Source organism: Punctularia strigosozonata (assembly GCF_000264995.1).
Source record: "Punctularia strigosozonata HHB-11173 SS5 unplaced genomic scaffold PUNSTscaffold_1, whole genome shotgun sequence".
Classification (NCBI taxonomy): domain Eukaryota; kingdom Fungi; phylum Basidiomycota; class Agaricomycetes; order Corticiales; family Punctulariaceae; genus Punctularia; species Punctularia strigosozonata.
In genome coordinates this window covers 4,523,705-4,544,438 of record NW_006767433.1, presented here as the reverse complement: position 1 = coordinate 4,544,438, position 20,734 = coordinate 4,523,705, and the positions used below count along the sequence as shown (strand labels likewise).

The window sequence follows — 20,734 nt, the reverse complement described above, 5'->3', positions numbered from 1 at the left end:
TGCTGCTACACGAAGCGGTGAGTAACCTGATGGATAGACATCCACGTGCTGAAGCGAGCAAACATACACGCGCCTTCTTGGATGGCGACGGCGACGACGGGCTCCGAGTTGTCTCCAGCACGGATGATCAGCACCTCGCGGTCGCACGTTCTTCGTGATACTCGCTCGCATCCTCCCAACAACGGACCACGCAGCGAAACGTGCTATGCGTTCCGCATGGCCTCTCCGGCCGACGCACATCAATTTCCGCTCATATAATACCAAATTCTGTTGCGCCTGGTTACCTGCAGCTTGCCTCGGGCGACACCTTGCACGGCACAATCGCTATGCGTCTCTCCCTCTTCGCTGCTCTCCTCGCCGCCGTGGGCAACGTCGAGCTTGGAAACGCGTCGCCTCTGCGCCGTGCCAGCACCCCCATCCTCCTCGGCAACGACGATGGCTGGGCGGAAGCCAACATTCGGGCCTTCTACCAGGTGCTCAAGCAAGCGGGCTACAACCCGCTCATCTCTTCGCCCACAGAGAACAGGTCGGGCTTCGGTTCGTTATCCACGACGCCGAAGTCTCTCACCTCGCCCGGAGAATTCGATAGCATTCCGGCTGGCGCACCCGCTGAAGGCCACAATGCTACCGACGGTGTGTTATAACCCCATCTACTTCTCGCGGTTTGGATAGCTCACAGGCTTTGGCCCCCTATAGATCATATTTGGTACGTCAATGCGTACCCGGCGGACGGCGTCACCTTCGGCTTGAACAATCTGTCTTCCACGTTCTTCGGAGGACCACCCGCATTGGTCGTCACTGGCCCTAACGTCGGCGGTACGTTCGCACGCATTCCGATTTCTCGATTCGCTCTGAGCTTGCTTCGGTACAGGCAACGCCGGCCTCACCACCTTGTTTTCCGGCACCGTTGGCGCCGCGTCAGCGGCAGCACAGGCAGGTGTCCCCGCCATCGCGTTCAGCGGCGCCACCGGCTCGCAGCGCGCCTACACCGAACTCGTCCCAGGAGACTACTCCTTCATCTACGCCTCTGCCGCCCAGCGCCTCACCGCCGCGCTCCTCGCCTCCGGAGCGCCGTACCTCCCCGCCAATACCGCCCTCAACGTCAACTTCCCCGCCGCCGGGCCCGGTACCGACTGCGAGTCCGCGGACGACGTCAAGTTTGTGATGTCGCGCGTGCACACCGTACTCGGTCTTCCCGTTGACGTGAAGACGTGCGGGAGCAGCAGCTTGCCGTCCGAATCGTCGGTGGTGGGCACGAGCGGAGGGTGCTTCGCGAGTGTGAGCGTGTTCAGCTCGAGCACGAAGTTGGACGTGGGGAAGTCAACGCAGCAGATAGTTCTCGACAAGTTGTCTAACATCTTTACATGTCTGCCGTCGTAGACGGTGTAGCACGGCGATGAATTTCAATCTTGGCACGCAAAGTGATCTCTATGAGAGATTGAGATGCTGACAGACGACAGAGCTCGTGTACGAAGTTGTATAATCATGCAAAAGCCAAGTTCCGCTACAGGATCGCTCTTCCATTCCCTGTGGCAATTTCCTTTGAGACGGCGCGAAGTTACACAGAATGGAGTTGCTCTTTCTTGATGACCTGTTCGAAAATCGCGAGCGCAGCCTCAGGTTGGAAAGCAGGCTTCGGAGGATGTCAGCAAATAGCAAAGGCAAGATGACATCAATAAGGGCCTACCACTTCGTGTCCTGCCTGGTATACACGTCTGCACGTAGTGCCGTCAGCACAACAGCGCGCAACGGGGCCAGAGAACGTACGCAAAGGAGAAGTTATCAATGTTTTTGATCGACGCGACTGGGGCACCGTCCAGGGTTATGTTCTTAAACGGCGTGTTGACCAATCTGTCATGGCCGTACCAGTCCATGGCCTCCACAGAGGCGTAGCCTCCCAGCCAGTTACAGCTAAAACGATGTTAGCATCGACCGAATCAGAGTTCGTTTGGGGATGAATCACTTGATATCTGCGTCTCCGGCCTTGGTACGTGCAGCGTCATCAACCTAGCAGTTGCAATGAACGATGTACTTACCCAAATGAGCACCTTGAGACGCGAGTTTGCTAAAGCGCCGAGCTGTGGGAGCCATGTCCGTGCATCCTATAACACCATCAGCGATCACCCCGTCAAGACGATGTTAAAGTTCCTCACGTCACCCGTACGTCCGAATTGTCCGCCGACAGCCCCTGAACATTCACGGTACGTCGCATTGGCTCCGATTGCTGCCTTCACATCGGGATTCGCTAAATAGTGCACGTAGAATTCGGGCGGGAACAGCGCAGATGAGTTCTGTCTGAGATCATCTACGTCGCGATCCCCGATCGCCGGAATGAACACGTTCTCGACCTAGAGGAGCAGATGAAGATATTGTGTGACACAGATCAGTCCGTCTGGTGTCAAAGCTGGAGATTCCAAGGTCTCACGCAAAAGTTATCTGCGCTGATGCAGATAGCGTTCGAACTGCTGTTCGTCCCGGCGGCGTAGCATGCCTCCTCCATGACCTTGCAGCCGTTTTCTCCATAGAACGCCTCGTTCAACTGCTCCAACACGCTATCATTGACCAGCTGCCCGTAACCAGGAGCGTTGGTCGCAAAGTCGACGTATGCCTTATTCTGAAGCAGAGGATCGTACCAGCCGCTGATGGTGGTCTCAGCTCATGCACTAGCAGGAACTGCCGACAACGCACTTGTTGATCATGAGAGCCGCTGTAGTTATTTTCTCTCCTTTCAGCTCGCCCTTGTCGATCTTTTCGTTTTGTTCATCGAAATAGGTCACAAAGCTAGGACCATAATGTCCGCCTAAATGAAAACGTCGATTGAGCAGAGGAACGACAGTAACTCTTCGTTAATACGTACCGTAGCTTTCTGTGGCGAAAACGAATCTGCACAACAGGTATCACATTGGAGTCCTGTGAGGAAGCATATGAGCAACGTACTCGCGTGATCGGAATTTCTCAAATTCTCCGCTTTCGAACAGTAACTGGAAGGCGGTCCAGAAAAAGGGAGCAGCCGACTCTGTGCTGTTCACCGGGCTAGTGCCGTACGAGAACCCGGTGCCGATGGGTTGGTCAATGTAGATCACTGAGACATGTCTATCTCAACAAGCATGGCTCGCAGACAAAAAGAGAAACCTACTATTGCTGACGTTGTTCCAACTGAAGGGGTTCAGCGTCGTCGAGTTACCATCCGGATTAACATGACAAGGTCCGTGTTCCTGGAACAATCCGATCATCGACGAGCACCCTGGACCGCCTACAACAACGTCAATAGATATCGCAGGAAGGAAGTAAGAGATACAGACCATTGATCCACAGAGTGAACGGCGCTGTTTCGGGGGTATGCCTAGCTTCGAAGAACCAAAACCACATCGACATATTTGCGCCAATATCCAGATACCCTGAGATTTGAGAAACGCCGGGCGTGGTTTCGCAAATGCCAGAGTCTTTGACAAAGCGAAGCCCGGTATCATCGTGAACGGATGACTTGAACTCGGTAATGTGCGATCGTTTGAGGGGCGTAGCCGCTGTTAGGAACAATGCAGAAGCGACGGCTATCAGCAGCCCGCCTAGGGGTTTGAACATGGTGGACAGGTAGAAGCCGGGGTATTACAGAGCAGGAGAGCATATAGCAAGGGGTGCGATGGTTTCTGAAGAGTAGAAGTACAGTCGTCCGCCATATCGTCCACGTGAGGCAGAAGGTGTTAAATCCGTCCTGGGAAGCACTCCACTAGGCGCGTACACACGGTGTATGGCTTCGCGAACGTGTACATCATATGCAGAAACCACAATCAGCACGCGATGTCGAAGTATCCGGGATACTTTCAAGAAATCTTGCGCTGCGTTACTCCGGGCCAGGAGCTCCGTTTGCGAGTGCTGAGAAGATCGACCCGAAAGCATCGAAGTCGCAAGATTCTACGTCCTTCCAATCCCGATGTGTGACCTACCGCCAGTTGTTTCTGCTACACAACTTCGAACGCCTTATCTTCGCGGCAGAAGTCTCGTCCAAGGATGCAGGCGGAACTTTCACAACAATAATGTGGACTAGTGCAGGGATGGAGTTGTGAGCGACCGTCCCCAATAAGTAGGAACGAGCATGCCGTTGTCGGTCGAGAACGCAGTTGAGAGGAACTGGTAACGGTTCGGGTCTCCTCGAGATTTCGATTGCCCACGTGACAGATGCAGTAATGATCACTGTCAGTGCCTTCCGCTCTACGGTGCGCGGAGCAAGGCTCCGAACCTAAGCTCAATATATCATTCGATAGCGCGGGTCGTACCCGATCGAACATGCCCCTCTTCGCGGCGAACGACCTCGACTGTCTTCAGCGTCCTCTTCCATCCGATGAACCTGACCCGCCTCCGGCACCTGCATTAATACCTTACCTCTGGGTAACCGCATGGCAGGATTCGGCGGAGACTGGCGAAAGTCATTCTACTTCGGCTTTCTGGTTTCCGGTGCGGGATGCTTGACGTTGCTGCTGGCAGCGCTCCTGAGCTCAAAGACAAGAAGGTGCGTCGGCGGCTAGTGCGTAGGCTTATATCACCTACTCACCGAATTAAAGGAATCCGACGCTGATTTCCCTATGTTGGTCCTGGTGGATTTCCGCCTTTCCGTGCCTAGGACTGTTGTAAGTGAACAAATATCTCGCGGAACTGCTTTCCTCACATCGAGTCAGGTTCTACGCAGGAAGAGTGACCGGACCCTCGCCAAGTCCTTCCCTTTGCTTGGCCAGTGCGACCCTTACCATGGCCCAAGCTCCTTTGTTCGTCTACTGCTATAACCCCTTCTTCAGCCATTTACTTGTCCATGCAGGACATCCATGTCTGTGCTATGCCTCGTCTGTCATGTAAGATGGCCACAATACGAACTGCGGTTGCATATCTGATCCTTGATATCGCAGGTGTGGTTTATTGTACGGAACACCATGCGAACATCCACGGTCGGCCCAGTTACATCGCCGGCCGTCACCACGCTACTCGTCCTGCTTCCATACTTGACTTTTGTTGCCTTCTCTATGGCGGCCTTTGCGGTGCGCAATGGCTAGTGACGTATATTAGATAGTAACTGACGACTAACAATAGCTCGGGCGATCACATCCTTCTTACGTTCATCGTGCTCTGTTCTACTGCGTCGTCAAACATGAACAACTGTTCGTAACGTTCATAATCTGTGTGCCTATATCTCACTCTCCTATCATCAGCGAGAGGGCCATAGCTGCATTTGGCAGCATAGTAACGTTTGGTGCCAGCGTGTTGGAAGGTGGGGCCTGATTTATCCAATGAAATAGCCCTCATCTTTCTGACCTGTCCATGCAGTCTGGATTGCCCTCCTCGTGCGAAGCAATCGCAGTAACATAATCCGACAAGGCGTGAATGTGACATTGCTCATGCGCGTGCTATTATTCGGTGGCTACGTCATGGTGGGATTCTGGTCGGCGTTAACATTTCTCTCAGACGGTCACGCGTCTCACCTTGTATCTGGCTCTGTAGTTTGAACATCATTTCACTTTTTAAATGGATAAGCGTGAGTGATACTTATTGTGCACGCAGCCGTAGCTGAAGCCCCTCGCAGCCGATACCGGATCTCTTTTGCTCGACATGCGGTCTCGCAGTATTTTTCATCTTCGCTAGTGCAGAGGTGAGCATCCAGAAGGGCTCCTCCGGAGTCCGGACTGATCATCACCGCACGTAGCCTGTATGGCGACTCTGGCGTCGCATTAGCCCACGCAATCGCAGCCAACAGCAAAAAACTTCGGATTGCAGCCCGGACCGGTCACCAGTCAATGACACGCTCCTTTTCACCCTCCCACATGCCGCCGTCGTGGTCGACGACGCCATCTCTAATGCCAGCGTCACCTCGGCGAAGCCCTCGAGCTCGTCCGGGATCAGTGTGCACTCCAAATTGTATGCGCCGCCGTCATTAGTTGAGGCGCCGGCAGATCTTGTCCGTTCCAGGTCGCCTTCGATGTTCGGTTCGCTGTCGTTGAGACGAGATAGTTGCCCCTTACGTCCGTGGATCACGGACACCTCATCTTGCGAAGGAAGAGGTTGAAAATATATATAAATGATAGATGCTACCAGTGAACATAGCGACGTTCGAGCAGCGGAGAGATTTGCGCATCATGCTTGGCTTCGCGTCGGAAGCAATGGCGGGAACCTACTTCCTCGCCACTTGCGGCTGTGTTCATCTTACTCTTCTTTCTCGAGCGGTGACCGTACTCCGACCCATAGCTCGTCCTTCAAGGCCTCGTCATGGACGGAGACGACGAGAGTCATGTGCGCCACGTAGATAAGGGCAAAGCGCGAGCAAGGTCTCCAGAAACGACGGAGAGGACGCCGCTCTTACCCTCTTCCTCCCGCGTCGACCTTGATGACCTCGAACCGGCCTCGCATTCCAGGCGTTCCCTCGCCGCCCGCCTCGTCCGCGTCTTCCTCATCACCATCGCTGTATGCGTCGCGTTGCTACTGTTTCTCCTGCTCTTGGCTTGGTCGTATGCTGGCCGAGCCTCCCACATGTCGCCGGAGGACCTCATGGCCCGTGCTCTGGTCATGCGGGGTCCGGACCGCTTGACGGTGATCAACATCACCCAAGAAAGCGGAATATGGCTTAGGGTGAAAGGAAGAGTGGGATTGGATGCGGGGGAGGTGATCGGGGTGAACAGTCCGGAGGACGACAATGACAACATCCTCAAGTACTTCTGGAAGGCGTGGGGTCGGTGGGGCATCGCCAAGCTAGACAGCGTCTCCGTCAACATGAGCACGATCAGCTTAGCGTCGGAGAGACACCCAGAGATCTTTTTGGCTACTATAGACACCCAGCCGATAGAAGTCCCGCTTACGACCAATCCTCCGAAGGACCTGTCGTGGCTTTCAACGTTCTCCATGCCGGTGTACATCCTCCCGACACAAAACGTATCTGCTTTGACCCACTTCGCGATGCAAAGCTGGAGGGACGGGTCCATCTCTGTGAAAGCGACTGTAGATAGGGCGGAAGTGCGCGGGGGCAGAGGTTGGAGGCGGAATCTGAAGACTGTCCGCTCTGGTATCAAAACAATCGTCAGGCAAAAGCGTACGTGAACGTCGTCGCTGTATTTATCTCTCCCTCACAGCTTGACAGTTCCCGCCTTACCCGGACTGCCAACTCCGGGGCACAACAACCCGTTTCCTGCGTTTTCTGACCTGGTCACTCTCCGGTCTTTCAATCTTACCTCCTCCGATCAGACCTTGAACGTTACCGCCGAGGCGACTGCTATAAATCCGGTTCCGGAGTCTATAGACTTTACGGCGCCCTCGCTGCCCTTCATCATCTCCCTTCCCTCCATCAGCAATAGGACTTCGACGCCGGTGCCAGTAGCGGCCGTCACTTCCGCACCATTTACGCTCTCTCGGCCGAACATCACATTGCATGCGACTGGCAGCGTCTTACCTATACCCGCCAATGCGTCCGCAACCTTCTCCGCCTTCCTAGGACGCTACCTATCTGCCCTCCCTAATCCGATCATTATATCTACGGACCTCTTCCCCAGCTATACGTTGGACGCTGTCTTTCCCGCGCCGAACCCGAAGCCTCAAATCCTCCGGGATGTGACGATCCGCGACATGAAGGTGAAGCCTTCTGGACCCGGCGGCGCCTTCCTTGCGAGCGGCACTGTCTATGCGAAGATTGTGATGCCCCGCGGCATGAACGTCAAAGTCGACGTCGAGCGCGTGCTACCCGACGTGCTGATCTACGATGGCCCGGTACCGCCGACTATCAGTCCCGCGCCCTCACCCACCACCGAACCCGTCCAGGACGATCCACCGCCACCACCGCCCCCGCTGCCAGAGCCGATACCTGAGCGCGCGTTCGGACGCGTGCGGCCTGACGACTGGCTCGACGCCATCAGTGTCCCGCTCGAAAGCGACGACGGCGAGGGATCCGCCGTCGCCGTCAGCGCCAAGATCGTGGACGTGCCCCTCGAGGTTCTCCCCGGTCGTGAGCGCGAGTTCAGCGACTTCATCGGGAAGGTATGCACGCGCTCTACTTGCGACCTGACGCCGCGCTCATTGCAATTGTTGCCGCGGTTGCAGGTCGTCTTTGGGTCTCATGGTGCGGTGGCGGGCCTGCAGGGCGTCGTCGCGGTGTCCGTCAACGTGCGTGGTCTGCCGGTGAAGAACGGCACCGGCGGGGGTATAGAGTTGGACGGGTTGCCGTTCCATGGCGCGGTGCGGATCGGCAAGAAGGGCTTGTAGGACACGTTGCGTGGTGATATCTTACGGACACTCTCCAGGTCGTTCGTGCCCCTGGAGGATTGTATAATAAACATTTTGGATGTATTCTAGATATTTCAGTGCTGTCATGTTTGTCGAATGCTCGCAGATCGCTTTAGCTTTTTTTTCGACATTGCCGCTAGCCCTTGATCCCATGAACGAGGTTGAGTGCAAAGCAACTTGAGTGCACACGACATGGCCGCGATGGATATTATACATGGATACTGTAGGAATGTTCAGAGTGCATCGTACTGTCTACTGAGAGTCAGTCTGCATACTCAACACAGAATGGGACCACGAACGGTAATCTATACCGCCAGAGTCGGCTGCGCCTCCTCAAGTGGGGGTTCGGACAGAGGCGCAGAGGTAGTGGTCGTCCGCTCTCGGGGCGCGTTGCCTTGCCGCTTTTCCGTTCTCCGCTTCTTCGCGGCCTCCTCCAGCGATATCCGCAATCGCATGCCTTCGTCACCCAGCAGTGAGGGCTTAGTCTTGCGCAGGTAGTTGTCTATCCCCCCGTTCTACATACATTGTAAGCGCTGTCCGTTAACTCAGGCGAAGGAAGAGGGAACGCGTACCTTCTTGATGGTCTTCAGCGCCTTCATGCTAACCTTCACTCGCACGTTCTTCTGGAATGTCTCCGAGAAGAAAGTCTTGTTGTGTACGTTCGGGAGCCACGTCCGCCGCGTCTTGCCCTTGGAGAAGGGAACGTTGTTGCCGGATTGCTTCATAACACCATGATAGAGACCCGTCTGGGCGCGTTTGAACGGTGTGCTGACGATCGCGGCCGCCCAGGTGGGCAGTGTAGAGAACATGACCGGAGAGACCAACTTTGGTGAGAACGCGTTTACCAGGGTTTAGTTCTACCTAGGTTATCTATTAGTCTCACACTCACAATACGAGTCAAAGCTGCATTATGTACATACTTTACATGGAAATACTTGCTGAAATACCTTTATGTGGGAGAATATTCTGGGAAATCTCCAGACTCCCTGCCGCTGTCTGTTCCCCGCAATGACGCCAACAGCATGTCCGAGGTGCCTGCTCGCTCACAACCACCATCCCGTCGCTGTGCTGCTCGGCGAGCTGAACCCTGGCCTTTCACGGCTCGGCCAGCATGTGCCCCTGGTCATTGGCAACTGAAGTTGCCCGGGCTCGAACGTATATCTGGCTACCGCGACGACTAGCGCCTACGCTCTGGAGATCCCGACGAGAGTCCTTTCGACTGCAGTTCAGGAGATATGCTTCGACTGAGCCTCCCTACAAAGCAATGTCAGCAGACGTCGAGAACACGAACGTCAGCCATTCGCGGTTCATCAACGAAGCGAGTCCGCGAACGCGCTGGAAAGATGATATCGACAACGAGGGCGCCCTGAAAGGCATTGAGGAGGCGGAGGAGCATTTTGCGGATCTTAAACCAGGAAAGGGTACGTGAAACCCGCACATGCTCGGTGTCATCGATATGGCGTTATAACACGCAGCGTCAGGGAAATTGTCTCCGACCTCTACCCACCTCTTCAAACTTATACTACCCTTGGGCCACCTCTCGTCGCGTTACAATAGCAAGAACGAGGAGTCATCCCCCGCCCCGCCCACTGTCTTCCTGCTTCACCCGTCGCAACCGCTCTCGCATGTCTCTCGCCTAATCCTTGCCTCACTCGCGCCGGCTACGCCCTCAATAACGTTTAGAAGCACGTCCCCCACGACCGGTTCTGAATTCCAATGGAGCGACGCGACTGACGTCGCCGATTTCGCCCGCGACGCCGCGAGCGCGCGTGAGTTCTGGATACATATCAGCAATTCCCCCATCCCCGCCGTCGGTGTAAGCCCCCAACTGAAGGACCCTAAAGGCGAGTCAAATCAAGTGGATGGACTGCAGGATACCGTTATCGAAGTTGAGGTGCCGACGTTCGCGGACCGCACACGGTATCTCCGCCGGCGGCTGGACATTATTGGGCGCGAGCTGAAGGAGATGGAAACGCTGAAGAAGAAGTGTGATTCTGAGGCGCACCGTAGCGCGAGATCGCTGGCTGTGGGCGGGTTGGCCATGCTCGTGGTATATTGGGGAGTAGTGGCGAGATTGACGTTCTGGGACCTTGGCTGGTTAGTACGCCGCTGACAGGACGGCGGGGACTCACGCTGACGAACGCATTGGTCAGGGACGTCATGGAGCCGGTCACGTATCTCTCAGGCCTATCCATGGTCATCCTAGGCTATCTCTGGCATGTCCATTCCTCGGCACCCACGCTCAATAACTGACCAAATGTGCCGGCAGGTTCTTATACCAAGGTCGCGAAGTATCATACGCCTCTGTGCTCGACCGATCAATATCAGCTCATCGCGAGGCCCTCTATCGAGCCCACGGGTGCGTTGCTCATCTGCTCCTTTCCCGCGAGTTTACATAACACTCATCGGCCCCTACGATCACAGATTTGACATTGACCGTTGGATCGAGCTTGTCAACGAAGCAAAACAGGTCAAGCGCGAAATTGCGAAGATCGCGGCCGACTACGACGAACACAAGCGCGAGGCTGAACCGCGGAAAGAAAACGACACCCCAAGTGCCTCAGCTTCAACCGGCGAAGGCAAGGGAAACGCCGAGAAGGCAGGTTTGCATATGCAGGATCGAGATGGCGACGGTGTTCTGGAAGGCGCGGAGATCCTGAGCGACCAAGAAGTGAAGAAAGAGGACAAGAAACGGAAGATACAGCTTGACCGAGAAGGGCGAGATGTCAGTAGTGCGGATGAGGTGATCAACGGCTAGACGCGGATTTGCCATAATGGAGTGCATTGACGATGATAGAGGATACATCACGCATATACCTTCAATATTTAACATCGACGCTGTTCACATACACGGACTCGAAATTATTCACCAGGTTTTGGCCACCTATATCAATTGGGGTAAACGCTGACCGTGTTATCCCGCGGTCCGCGAGCAGCCTGAGTCCCCAGCGTCTTGGGGCGCACGCGACCAGACTCGGGGTCTGGCCAAATTGCCCAAACGCAAGCCTTGCCCAGTCTTCGCAGACTATTCCCGCGGGAGCCTCATTCCCCGTAGTTGAGGAGCTCGAAGAACCCGCGACCTCCTGTGTAGGTCTCTCCGCCGACTCTGCCACCGGTGATCGAAGACGTCCAGCGGGCATACGGAACCAAGGGCGATCCCGCAAGCCCCACAGCAATTCTGTCCGACCGCGGATCTCAGTACAAGGGAGAATAACTTCGCAGAGTAGACCATGTGTGTGTTACTCACGAGGTCATGTTGAACTTATACTCGGCTGCGTTGAGGGAGTAGGTCACGGCGATGCTGACGGTCGAATTATCCGGGTTGCCGACCACGTCCGGTCCCTCGCTCCAAATCGCGCCCGACGTCTCGATCGCAAGGTGCTTCTTCGCGTGCGCGGCCACGCTCTGCTCCGCGCTGCAGAAGTCGAGGATCTGGACGCCGTCGAGGGATAGATAGCCCGACGTGTACCAGGCATTCGGGTCCGTGGCGGGTACGGACGAATTTTTGGGCAGGTAGGAGAAGTAGACCAACGTGTAAGGGCCGACGCGACCACGACCCCAATACCAGTGGTTGGCTGTCTCAGAGAGTTGCTTCAGGCCAAAGTTGGAGTCATGGTAGCCTGTTCGTCGGTGAGCAGAGTGAAGGGCGACCGTCCGAATCATCTTACCTGATCCTGAATAGGAGAATGTTTCGTTGCCTAAGGTCAGGAACCCAGTTGCTGTCGCTCCCTGCTTGAAGTGAGTCTGATGAACTCAAGTCTAGGTACCGCAACACACAGGAACAGCGTTTGCCCAGCCTAACCAGGGTCCAACAAGGTTCGGGGCGACAGTTGTGTTAAATGAGGGGTCCGCCGACCTTCATCTTGATCAGCAAGATAGCCTAGCAGGATCGCTGGTGGAAACAAACCCGTCACACGGATAGTGGGCTGGTGCAACGGCATCGAGCGTTAAGTTCCCGGATACTGTTCCATCCGTATTCTGGAACGTCACGACATAGCCTCGCCGAGTCGAGTTCCATCCACCCAGAGAGGGCCAAATGCCGTTGCTGAATGCACCCGTGGAATGTTCAACTGTGGCAGAACCAGGCGAGACGGCGAACTGTCCAAAGTGTGTGCCGTTGGGGACCGTAGACGTGATTTGAAGGTAGTACGGAACGGGGACGAAGTTGCCGAAACCGTAGCCGGAGTAATAAACGACTTCCAACGCAGATCCAGAGTCTGCGACGAGATCAAAGTACCTGAGGACACGATCGGTGACAGCGTTCTCGATTGAATGAGTGCAAACTCACCACCACTGGAAGGGATCCTCCGCCGTGGAGTTGGCGGTGGCCAGCGGAACATGCGGCCCGTCTAGATAGGTGCCCGAGGCGCATGCTGTCCATAGGATCAGAACAAATGATGCGACAACCCTGAGCATGTTGCGAAGGTGCGGGTAGCGCTCGGAACCTGCGTCGGATGCGCGCCCTTAAATACAGTCGTCAGGTTCCAGCTTCGACAGCGAGGGGGCATCGCCTAGTCCAGGAACACGGCACAAACATCGGGAGGGCGAGGGCCGAAAACAGTTTAAACTCGTTTACGCGTTAGGGGTTAGAGTTGCAGACTCTATTGTGAGAACGATTGTCTTCTCACTCTAAAGGCTGCCTGTGGAGACTACGTTTAGCAGGGGCAAGCGAGATAGGCGCTTTATGGCGCGTCCGGGAACCTCGTGGCGTCGGACGAAACGATACGTCTTAGCGACTGGCTGCTGATTGATCCGTTCCATCGTCAAGTTGCCTGAACGCGTGCGGAGGTTGCAGACTGTTGCACATTGCAGGAAGGTACGGGCCCACCCAAGACGGTAGACGAGGGCGGAGATGATTACGAAGAATATTTTCGGGCCGGACACCGGAACAGCGACCCTTGATGTCCGGTTGCGCTCTGGCCAGCGTTCAATCCTTCTTGTAACCTCTTCTGAACCTCTTCCTCTCTTCCGTAGAACGAACATCGTAGCCACATCGTCTCATCCTTTGGATATCCTGGGGTTCGCCTCGTCAGCTGAGCAGGCCATTAGTCAAGGTTATTCATTATTAGCTTTGCGCAATGATCCCTGCCAGCCTCTCGCGACGGCGCCGGCACGGCTACTAATACTACTTAGATAATGTCAACTTGGACGCATCTACCCACAAGCGGGTATATCGAACGGTGCAGTGCGAGGCTTCGGGAATCGGCACGTGCAATAAGGACTGGCAATGATTTTTATAAGGAGGTGTATAGCAAGTACCGCCTTCCTCTGCTTTCTCTGGTCCTTGGGCCTTACGCTCCCGCTCGGCGGCTACGATGCTACGCACTAGACGGTTTTCGTTGGCGGATTCGTTGATTTGATTGGCCCAACCGGATTCTGAGTGGCTTAGTCATCTCGCCCCTACGCTTTGTGCAAAACCGCGGGCACAGTCGGGGGCGCAGCTACAAAAGATAATCTTCTCCACGGGATGTCGAGTGATCGACAATGCGCACGGTGTGATAAGTAACCTCGGCAACCACACCGTAGCCAAAACGACGAACCGCACACATCATTCTACAGTTGTGCACCACTGGTCGTATCGGGTCGATGACTCTTACTTGGATTGTCTGCGCCGGAGGGGTTGCCGTCACCATCTATACGGCATGGGCTATTCTCGCCGAGATCCGGCACCGAGTCCGGTCCCCGTTGCGCCATCTCAAGGGTCCACCGAGTCCAAGCTGGTGCTACGGCAACTTCGGGCAGATACTCACAGGCGACTCCGGAACCGTGCAAGACAGCTGGCACAAGCAATATGGTACCACAATCAAGGTTCATGGAGTGTTCAACGTGAGTTACATTGCGTGCTGGACGCGTCGCGGTGTGGAAATTGACCGGTTGCAGAGTAATCGACTGCAAACCATCGACCCCCCGGCCTTGAACCACGTTCTGAGCCATTCCTCCGATTTCCAAAAGCCGGCTATGGGGCGCTATACCCTCGTCCGCATAGTCGGCGAGGGTCTGCTCATTGTCGAAGGCGACACGCACCGCCGCCAGCGCCGCGTCATGAATCCCGGCTTTGGACCGGCGCAGATCCGCGATCTCACTGGAATCTTCCTTGATAAGGCCGCGCAGTTGCGCGACGCGTGGCTTAGCGAGGCGAGGAAGCAGGGGGACGGTGAATGGATGAAGCTGGACGCGCTGTCGTGGTTAAGCCGAACGACGCTGGATATCATCGGTCTCGCCGGCTTCGACTATCGCTTCGACTCCCTCGAGGGTGGTAAACCCAACGAACTCAACCAGGCCATGGCAACGATGTTTGATGTCACCGGTACTTGGCGCTTCTTCGCGGTCCTCCAGGCACGAATCCCGATTTTACGCTCGATTGTGGGTCCCTTCATCTCTGGGTCCCTTCATCCCTCCTCGAGGTCTGTCTCGTCCTCACCCATTTTGCAGCGCACAAACCGGGACCGGAAAATCGAGTTTGCGCAGAACACTATGAGGCGCATTGGACTTCGTCTGATCTCTGAGAGGAAAGCTGCCGTACGCGCCGAGAAGCACGGTGCCCATGTTGAGAAGGGGGATGTCACTGACCCATAATCTGAGCGAATGGCCACCGATTTTACAGCGCATATTGACATAATCGGTTTTTTACACGATACAATCTCCTTCCCATACCTGACCCATACCTCGAAAGCAATGTTCAGCCACCGTTTCCAATCTCAACAACGACCGTCACTCGGGCATGATGAAGATGCCGCTTTATGCAACAATTTGCGAAAATGAGGTTTCTGACTATTCATCTAACGCAACTGTTCCAGTCGCAGTCCGGAGTATGGTTTAATCCAGAGAGGCAGCTGATTTCCTTTCTCTAGTTCGCTGGCTACGACGGGTCGTGTGACGATGGATGACTTCTTCTCAATCTCTACCGCCGGCACCGCGAGTTCGAACTCAAATGCACGAACAAGAACAAATAACAATGCCTTCATCCTGTCGTGAGAATATCAATTTCCATGATATGACGAACAGCGAATGGGCAGAACTCACTCAACGATTGAGAATCGGTATCCAATGCATGCGTGCGGTCCGCCCAAGAAGGTAAGCTGGTTCCCCCAAACTCCGGGGATACTCGATGGCCCTTCTGGCATTGATACGAGCCATCGTTCGGGTCTGCATACCGCTACGTCAGCCATGAACCAGATCACGAGCAAGTCAGAACATGCTTGAATTCGTGAGCGTCCTCTCCCCATATGCGCTTGCTTTGATTCATCGCGATGATGGGAATGAAGACCATATCCCCCTTTGCGATTCTTTAGCAAGTAACGATGAATTATTGACGTTGAGCCACAGTGCGTCGAGACTCGCCTGATTTCAGTACGGGTATCACCATTCTTATCTTCGTATGCCTCGCTGACCGGTATAACGTCGTCACGCGTTGCTATGCGAGTAGTACCAAGCACCGGGGCATGCACACGCAGCGTCTCCCGTACGACCGCGTCCAAGTAGGGCAGCGATTGCAGCTCGTCCATGGTCGGGGTCTCGGTGGGTACGGTGAGCAACTCCGTACGAAGCTTACTTTGGACATCAGGCCGCTGCGTGAGCGCAAACAGGGCCCACGTAGTCCCAGTGCTGATGGTTTCGTGTCCGGCAACAAGGAAAGTGGGGATCTCTGGGAAAATAGGATCAATCAGAACGAGCCGGATACCATGCATATGGAAGACGGACGAGCGAGGATATCCTTGTCGCTAAGACGCTGATCTTCGGGAAAGTCCACAGCCATGTTCGCTTTGACTAGGAGGCTTAGAAGATCTCGCCCTGACCATTTACTGGAGTCAGCTGATGATTAGAGAAGAGGACGCCCTTGTCATGCCTTGTACATCATCTCGTGCAACATGTGCACCGTGCTTTTCAGCCCGAACCATCGCCTTTTTCTCGGCAATGAGCTCGTAACCGATACGATTCATAGTTCTCTGAGCAAAAGCGATCTGCCTCTCGCGATCATTGGGCTACAAAAAATAAGGTCTTGGCGCAGGGAATGACGATTGCGAGCACGTACGACGATCCGAAAAAGGGAGAATCGATCCCGAAGCATTTGCCATGCTGACAATTCCTCCGTTCCCCGGAACATGGTCGCAAATGCTTCGTTGAGTTCATTTGGCGTGTCGCTCTCGTTCAGTGTATTGAAATGGTAATCGAAACCTTGGCCACATATTGAAGCGATGACGATGACGACACTGAAATTGAAGCGCACCTGCGATGCCAATGATATCGAGCGTGGTGCGACTGAGCCATGACAATGCATTGATTCGCGCGCGGTGGCCTCCTCCGGCATTCCTAATCTCCACGAACCAGGAATCACGCAACTGCATGGATTTCTCGATGAATACAGCGGCAAGAGACCGGATTTGTGCAGGTCCAAAGCCGGGATTCATCACACGGCGCTGCTTTCTATGTGCATCCGCCTCGGCGATTAGTAGACCTTCTCCAACGATGCGACTGAAGGCTTCTCGGCCCTGCGGTGGTTTCTGGAAGTCAAAGGAATGCGTAAGGATGTGATTCACCGCCCGATGGTCAATGGTAAACAAATGATCAAGCTACGAGAAATCCGTGTTAATGCTGGCCATTGATTGAGTTCCAGGTACGTGCTCACCCCGAAAAAGCCTTTGATTTTGAAGGTGCTGCCGTATTGATCAACCCAGTCTTCTTGGAGCAGCGCAGGGTTGCCCTGAACCATTGGCGCAAAATTGCCAGTCGTCCATGTATAACCCGCGGGGCCAGATAGAACGTTCAGCGGCGAAGATAAGCGGCGAAGCAGCTCCTTGGCAAACGTCCATGCAGCGTAGGTTAACGCAACTGCAACAGTTGCACAGAACAGCTGTAGCGTCGCCATCACACAAGGCAGCGAGTGTTTCGTCCATCATGCCGCGAGCCAATATTTATGAGAGAGAGCCGCGGGGGTCAAGCCGAGTCGGCATGAAAAGGTACATAGGCAACCAGGTGTTGAAGCCAGATAGAACCAGATTACTCCGCGCTGACGCGGTTGTCGGCCGAGACAGCGAGAACAGCGCGCATACATACTATAGCTTCCAGCAATCCACGCGCTCGCTTCCATTTAAGCTATTTCGAGCTTACTCCATGTATTCAGGGTTTCGCAAGGTGTTGCGAAGGTCAGGTAATGAAAGGCACTCCCACGCGCTCCACGATCCCCTGCGGCCAGTCTGTAGCATAACCAAGCCGATATCGTACTACTTGAGGCGGAGAGAATGGCCATTATGAACCTAGGAGATGAAACCGCATAAATCAATCAATGGATGTCGCGGTTGCTGAAGTCCAAGAGTACCTTCCTCAACCCCAGGAAGCTGCATTGCGCAGTACCTAAGTAGTACCTATTGCATGTCAGCGACACCACCTCATCGTCGGGGGTCGCTTCCTATGCGGGAAGAAGCCAGGATATTGATAACCCTTGTACCATGGACCCACGGAAGTACCTAAGCTCTCCGATGGGTCTAGGCAAGGAAATGTGGTATGGGAACAGGCGCAGGGCGTCGACTAAACGCGAACCGACTCAAAGCGGGTGCAGGATCTATACATCGATATCGTCGTTGCTGGGCCATCGCTGCTGTGCAACTGCAAAGCACTCACACCCATTCATTCACAATTGCAGGTGTTGATCGCACTTTTCGGCTTGACGGCTGAAGCGCTGATCAATCGCACGCGGTGCTTTCGCGGGTTTTTGACCACCAGGATTGAGCTCGCAGCGAGCAAAACCCTGCGGCAAAACACATAGCGCGCGTTTGAGTTCGTAGTCGTTTGCGTCTGAGCTTCCGCTGAAGAAATATCACAATCGGTGCCTGGAGCCTCGGCCAGGGACTGTAATCCTGGTTGACGGAAGGAACAGGATCCGACATATACCACGCTTTAACAGCGATTGAGCATGCTTAAGAGTGTTCATTTCATACCTTGCCGTACTTGCTCTTACCGTAAGTAGAGAGAGTTTCCGGCAAACTGCCGCTGGCAACCTCGGGATGCTGCCGCTATTGCAGGGCGTGCAGACAAAGGACGTGAAGATTGCATCCGCTTACGGCGCGGGGCGGCGGCGGAATGAGCCCGACACTGGAGACCAGTCACCAACCGTCCGCGTCCAGCCTCGTCGGACGCGGAGAGGGACACGGGAACCCTTGCGAGGATGAAAGTGGAGGTTGGGCTGGCGGCTCGCGAAGCGAGCGCTAGCCTGACGCGGCGCAGGGCCAAGTCCAGTACACACGATGCTTCTGGCCGTATTGAACATCACGCCTACAACGCCCTTCGTACATCCGCTGGTCTTTCACCCCGGCAGTACAAGCGGACATCGTCTTCAAATAGCTCATGCTTTACCCGGTGGATGTACAATAGTACTCAGTCTCGTCCTATCTATCTGCGCCGTCGTTACGCTCTACGCCTCCTGGAAAATATTCGAGCTGGGTGAAGAAGTGGACCTCGCCGTTGCGCCACTTGGCGGGCCCCAAGGGAGAGAGCTGGTTGTTTGGCAACATTCGCCAGTTGAGTGCCGATCCAGGAGCGCGTACACAAGAACACTGGGTGCAAACTTACGGTTCAACATTCAGATTCAGAGGCTTGTTTGGAGTGAGTCGGTATTTGCGTATTTGCTCTGACATTGACAGCGTACTGACGACCATGCCCACCTTAGCGCGACCGTGTCTTCACCATAGATTCTCGAGCATTAAATCATATCCTCACACATTCCTTTGACTATCAGAAGCCTGCGATGGGACGGAATAACTTAGCGCGCATTGTTGGCGAAGGAGTACTCATCGCCGAGGGCGAGCATCATCGCAAACAACGACGTGTCATGAACCCCGGATTTGGTCCTGCGCAAGTGCGCGAATTGACCCCGATATTCCTCGATAAGGCCTCCCAGCTGCGCGATGCTTGGATTACCGAGACCAGGAAGGTCGTCGACGGGATCCCAGTCTGAGTAGACGCGTTATCTTGGCTCAGTCGGGCAACCTTGGACATCATCGGGCTTGCTGGTAGGTCATAAAGAAACTATGATGAAATCGCGCACTGCTGATATCGAGGTCCGCGAAAGCTTCGATTATCACTTCGAATCGCTTGACGGAGGCAAACCCAACGAACTCAACGCGGCTTTTGCTACTATGTTCCACGCCAACGACCGGATGCGCGTGTTGGAACTGATGCAGAGTCGCTTTCCGATACTGCGATTCGTTGTGCGTGGTCTTCTTTTGTCGAGATAGCTGTTGTTGTTCTGACGTCAGATACTAGCGGACCAGACGTGACCGCCAGATCGCGTATGCGCAGGCCACCATGAAACGGATTGGCTATAGGTTGATTGCCGAGAAGAAAGCAGCGATACGTGCCGAGAATCATGGGGCTCGTGTTGAGAAGAGTGACGTCCGAGGTGGGTTCCGATGGACTCACCATGATGTATCCAGGAGTTGAGATGTCGTCCAGATCGCGACCTCCTGAGTTTACTCGTGAAGGCGAGCATGGCTGTTGACATCCCAGATGATCAGAAATTGAATGACGAGGAGATTCTTACACGTTAGTTTATCCCCGCGCTCTTTCTTTCTGACAATCATACTCAACTTAACGCACAGAGATCCCCACGTTCATGGTCGCCGGCCACGAGACGACCAGTACGGGCACAACGTGGGCCCTTTTCGCCCTGACCCAAAGCAAAGATGTTCAAAGCAGGTTGCGTGAGGAACTTCTGGCCGTTCCTTCGGAGGCACCTACCATGGACGATCTTCAGGCGCTCCCTTATCTTGACGCTGTTGTACAAGAGACGCTGCGAGTCTACGCACCTGTACCCGGCACGATGCGAGTAGCTCAGCACGACGACGTTATACCCTTGGGCGAGCCGGCTATTGACAGACATGGTACACCGCTATCCGAACTTCGGTAAGATTATAAGGCTTGCTGTTAGGCTGGCTTACAAAACCCCACTGTCAGTGTTACTGCTGGTGATCTCATCTTTGTGCCTATCGCGGCCATCAACCAGGCTGGAAAGATCTGGGGAGAGGATGCTCATGAGTTCAAGTCAGTTTTTGGGACGCATAGCTGAGCATCATCTAATCCTTTGTCTTATAGGCCTGAACGTTGGTTGAAACCGCTCCCTGACACCGCATCGAACATACCAGGTGTATGGGGACACCAACTCACCTTCCTCGGTGGCCCTCGAGCTTGTATAGGATACAGATTCTCTCTGGTGGAGTGAGTGCTTTTAGTTGAATGGTCACGAGTATCCCAGACGCTAAACGTTACCTTACAGGATGAAGGCCCTACTGTTCATCCTCGTCCGTGCATTCACGTTCGATCTTGCGGTCTCTGCCAGCGATATCCAGGCGAAGATTACTGTCGTCAGTTGGCCAGCCGTCATCAACTGCTGATGTATTCTGTAGTAATTACAACGTTCTTTGTGACACGCAAATCCTTACCCACGAAACCGCAAGTACTGTTCGCCGAGAATCTGACTACAGCCACGACG

The 20,734-nt window shown here is 54.6% G+C and overlaps 7 protein-coding genes across 7 annotated transcripts; 4 read left to right on the top strand and 3 right to left on the bottom strand.

Annotated features, from left to right (window-relative positions):
- Positions 1–326: 326 nt before the first annotated feature.
- PUNSTDRAFT_59294 (5'/3'-nucleotidase sure family protein) lies at positions 327–1,380 on the top strand (the record flags this gene model as incomplete). The annotated part of the gene is made up of 3 exons (XM_007379566.1): positions 327–633; positions 697–816; positions 872–1,380. 3 exons carry the CDS (start codon positions 327–329, stop codon positions 1,378–1,380), a joined length of 936 nt encoding a protein of 311 aa, XP_007379628.1.
- A 178-nt stretch (positions 1,381–1,558) lies between these two features.
- On the bottom strand, positions 1,559–3,933 carry PUNSTDRAFT_96762 (alpha/beta-hydrolase; the record flags this gene model as incomplete). Its single annotated transcript, XM_007379565.1, has 12 exons — positions 3,303–3,933; positions 3,137–3,253; positions 2,938–3,082; positions 2,858–2,883; positions 2,689–2,800; positions 2,426–2,639; positions 2,154–2,348; positions 2,037–2,102; positions 1,964–1,983; positions 1,768–1,911; positions 1,688–1,715; positions 1,559–1,633 (listed from the first exon to the last, which is right to left on the bottom strand). Exons 1-12 carry the CDS (start codon positions 3,580–3,582, stop codon positions 1,559–1,561), a joined length of 1,422 nt encoding a protein of 473 aa, XP_007379627.1. The 5' UTR covers positions 3,583–3,933.
- Positions 3,934–6,249: 2,316 nt separating this feature from the next.
- On the top strand, positions 6,250–8,229 carry PUNSTDRAFT_57626 (uncharacterized protein; the record flags this gene model as incomplete). Its single annotated transcript, XM_007379564.1, has 3 exons — positions 6,250–7,066; positions 7,115–8,004; positions 8,068–8,229. 3 exons carry the CDS (start codon positions 6,250–6,252, stop codon positions 8,227–8,229), a joined length of 1,869 nt encoding a protein of 622 aa, XP_007379626.1.
- A 425-nt stretch (positions 8,230–8,654) lies between these two features.
- PUNSTDRAFT_18622 (mitochondrial 50S ribosomal protein L28-like protein) lies at positions 8,655–9,026 on the bottom strand (the record flags this gene model as incomplete). Its single annotated transcript, XM_007379563.1, has 2 exons — positions 8,655–8,765; positions 8,823–9,026. Coding segments are annotated over 2 exons (315 nt in total), but the record flags the coding sequence as incomplete, so codon positions are not given.
- A 479-nt stretch (positions 9,027–9,505) lies between these two features.
- PUNSTDRAFT_81254 (uncharacterized protein) lies at positions 9,506–11,085 on the top strand. The gene is made up of 5 exons (XM_007379562.1): positions 9,506–9,671; positions 9,732–10,347; positions 10,404–10,466; positions 10,520–10,609; positions 10,675–11,085. Exons 1-5 carry the CDS (start codon positions 9,515–9,517, stop codon positions 11,006–11,008), a joined length of 1,260 nt encoding a protein of 419 aa, XP_007379624.1. The 5' UTR covers positions 9,506–9,514; the 3' UTR covers positions 11,009–11,085.
- A 207-nt stretch (positions 11,086–11,292) lies between these two features.
- Positions 11,293–12,666, bottom strand: PUNSTDRAFT_41835 (uncharacterized protein; the record flags this gene model as incomplete). The annotated part of the gene is made up of 6 exons (XM_007379561.1): positions 11,293–11,428; positions 11,498–11,870; positions 11,919–11,994; positions 12,028–12,106; positions 12,158–12,487; positions 12,539–12,666. 6 exons carry the CDS (start codon positions 12,664–12,666, stop codon positions 11,293–11,295), a joined length of 1,122 nt encoding a protein of 373 aa, XP_007379623.1.
- A 1,093-nt stretch (positions 12,667–13,759) lies between these two features.
- PUNSTDRAFT_96748 (cytochrome P450) lies at positions 13,760–20,672 on the top strand. Its single transcript, XM_007379560.1, has 8 exons — positions 13,760–14,076; positions 14,131–14,613; positions 19,510–19,645; positions 19,699–19,788; positions 19,845–20,148; positions 20,200–20,286; positions 20,338–20,460; positions 20,519–20,672. Exons 1-8 carry the CDS (start codon positions 13,837–13,839, stop codon positions 20,634–20,636), a joined length of 1,581 nt encoding a protein of 526 aa, XP_007379622.1. The 5' UTR covers positions 13,760–13,836; the 3' UTR covers positions 20,637–20,672.
- Positions 20,673–20,734: the final 62 nt, after the last annotated feature.

Coding starts and splice junctions, on each gene's coding strand:
- PUNSTDRAFT_96748 (XM_007379560.1), top strand. CDS start 13,837: ATGACTCTTACTTGGATTGTCTGCGCCGGAGGGGTTGCCGTCACCATC. Junction 14,077..14,130: donor AGGTTCATGGAGTGTTCAAC/GTGAGTTACATT, acceptor GACCGGTTGCAG/AGTAATCGACTGCAAACCAT. Junction 19,646..19,698: donor TGAGAAGAGTGACGTCCGAG/GTGGGTTCCGAT, acceptor GATGTCGTCCAG/ATCGCGACCTCCTGAGTTTA.
- PUNSTDRAFT_81254 (XM_007379562.1), top strand. CDS start 9,515: ATGTCAGCAGACGTCGAGAACACGAACGTCAGCCATTCGCGGTTCATC. Junction 9,672..9,731: donor GGATCTTAAACCAGGAAAGG/GTACGTGAAACC, acceptor ACGCAGCGTCAG/GGAAATTGTCTCCGACCTCT. Junction 10,467..10,519: donor GTCATCCTAGGCTATCTCTG/GCATGTCCATTC, acceptor ATGTGCCGGCAG/GTTCTTATACCAAGGTCGCG.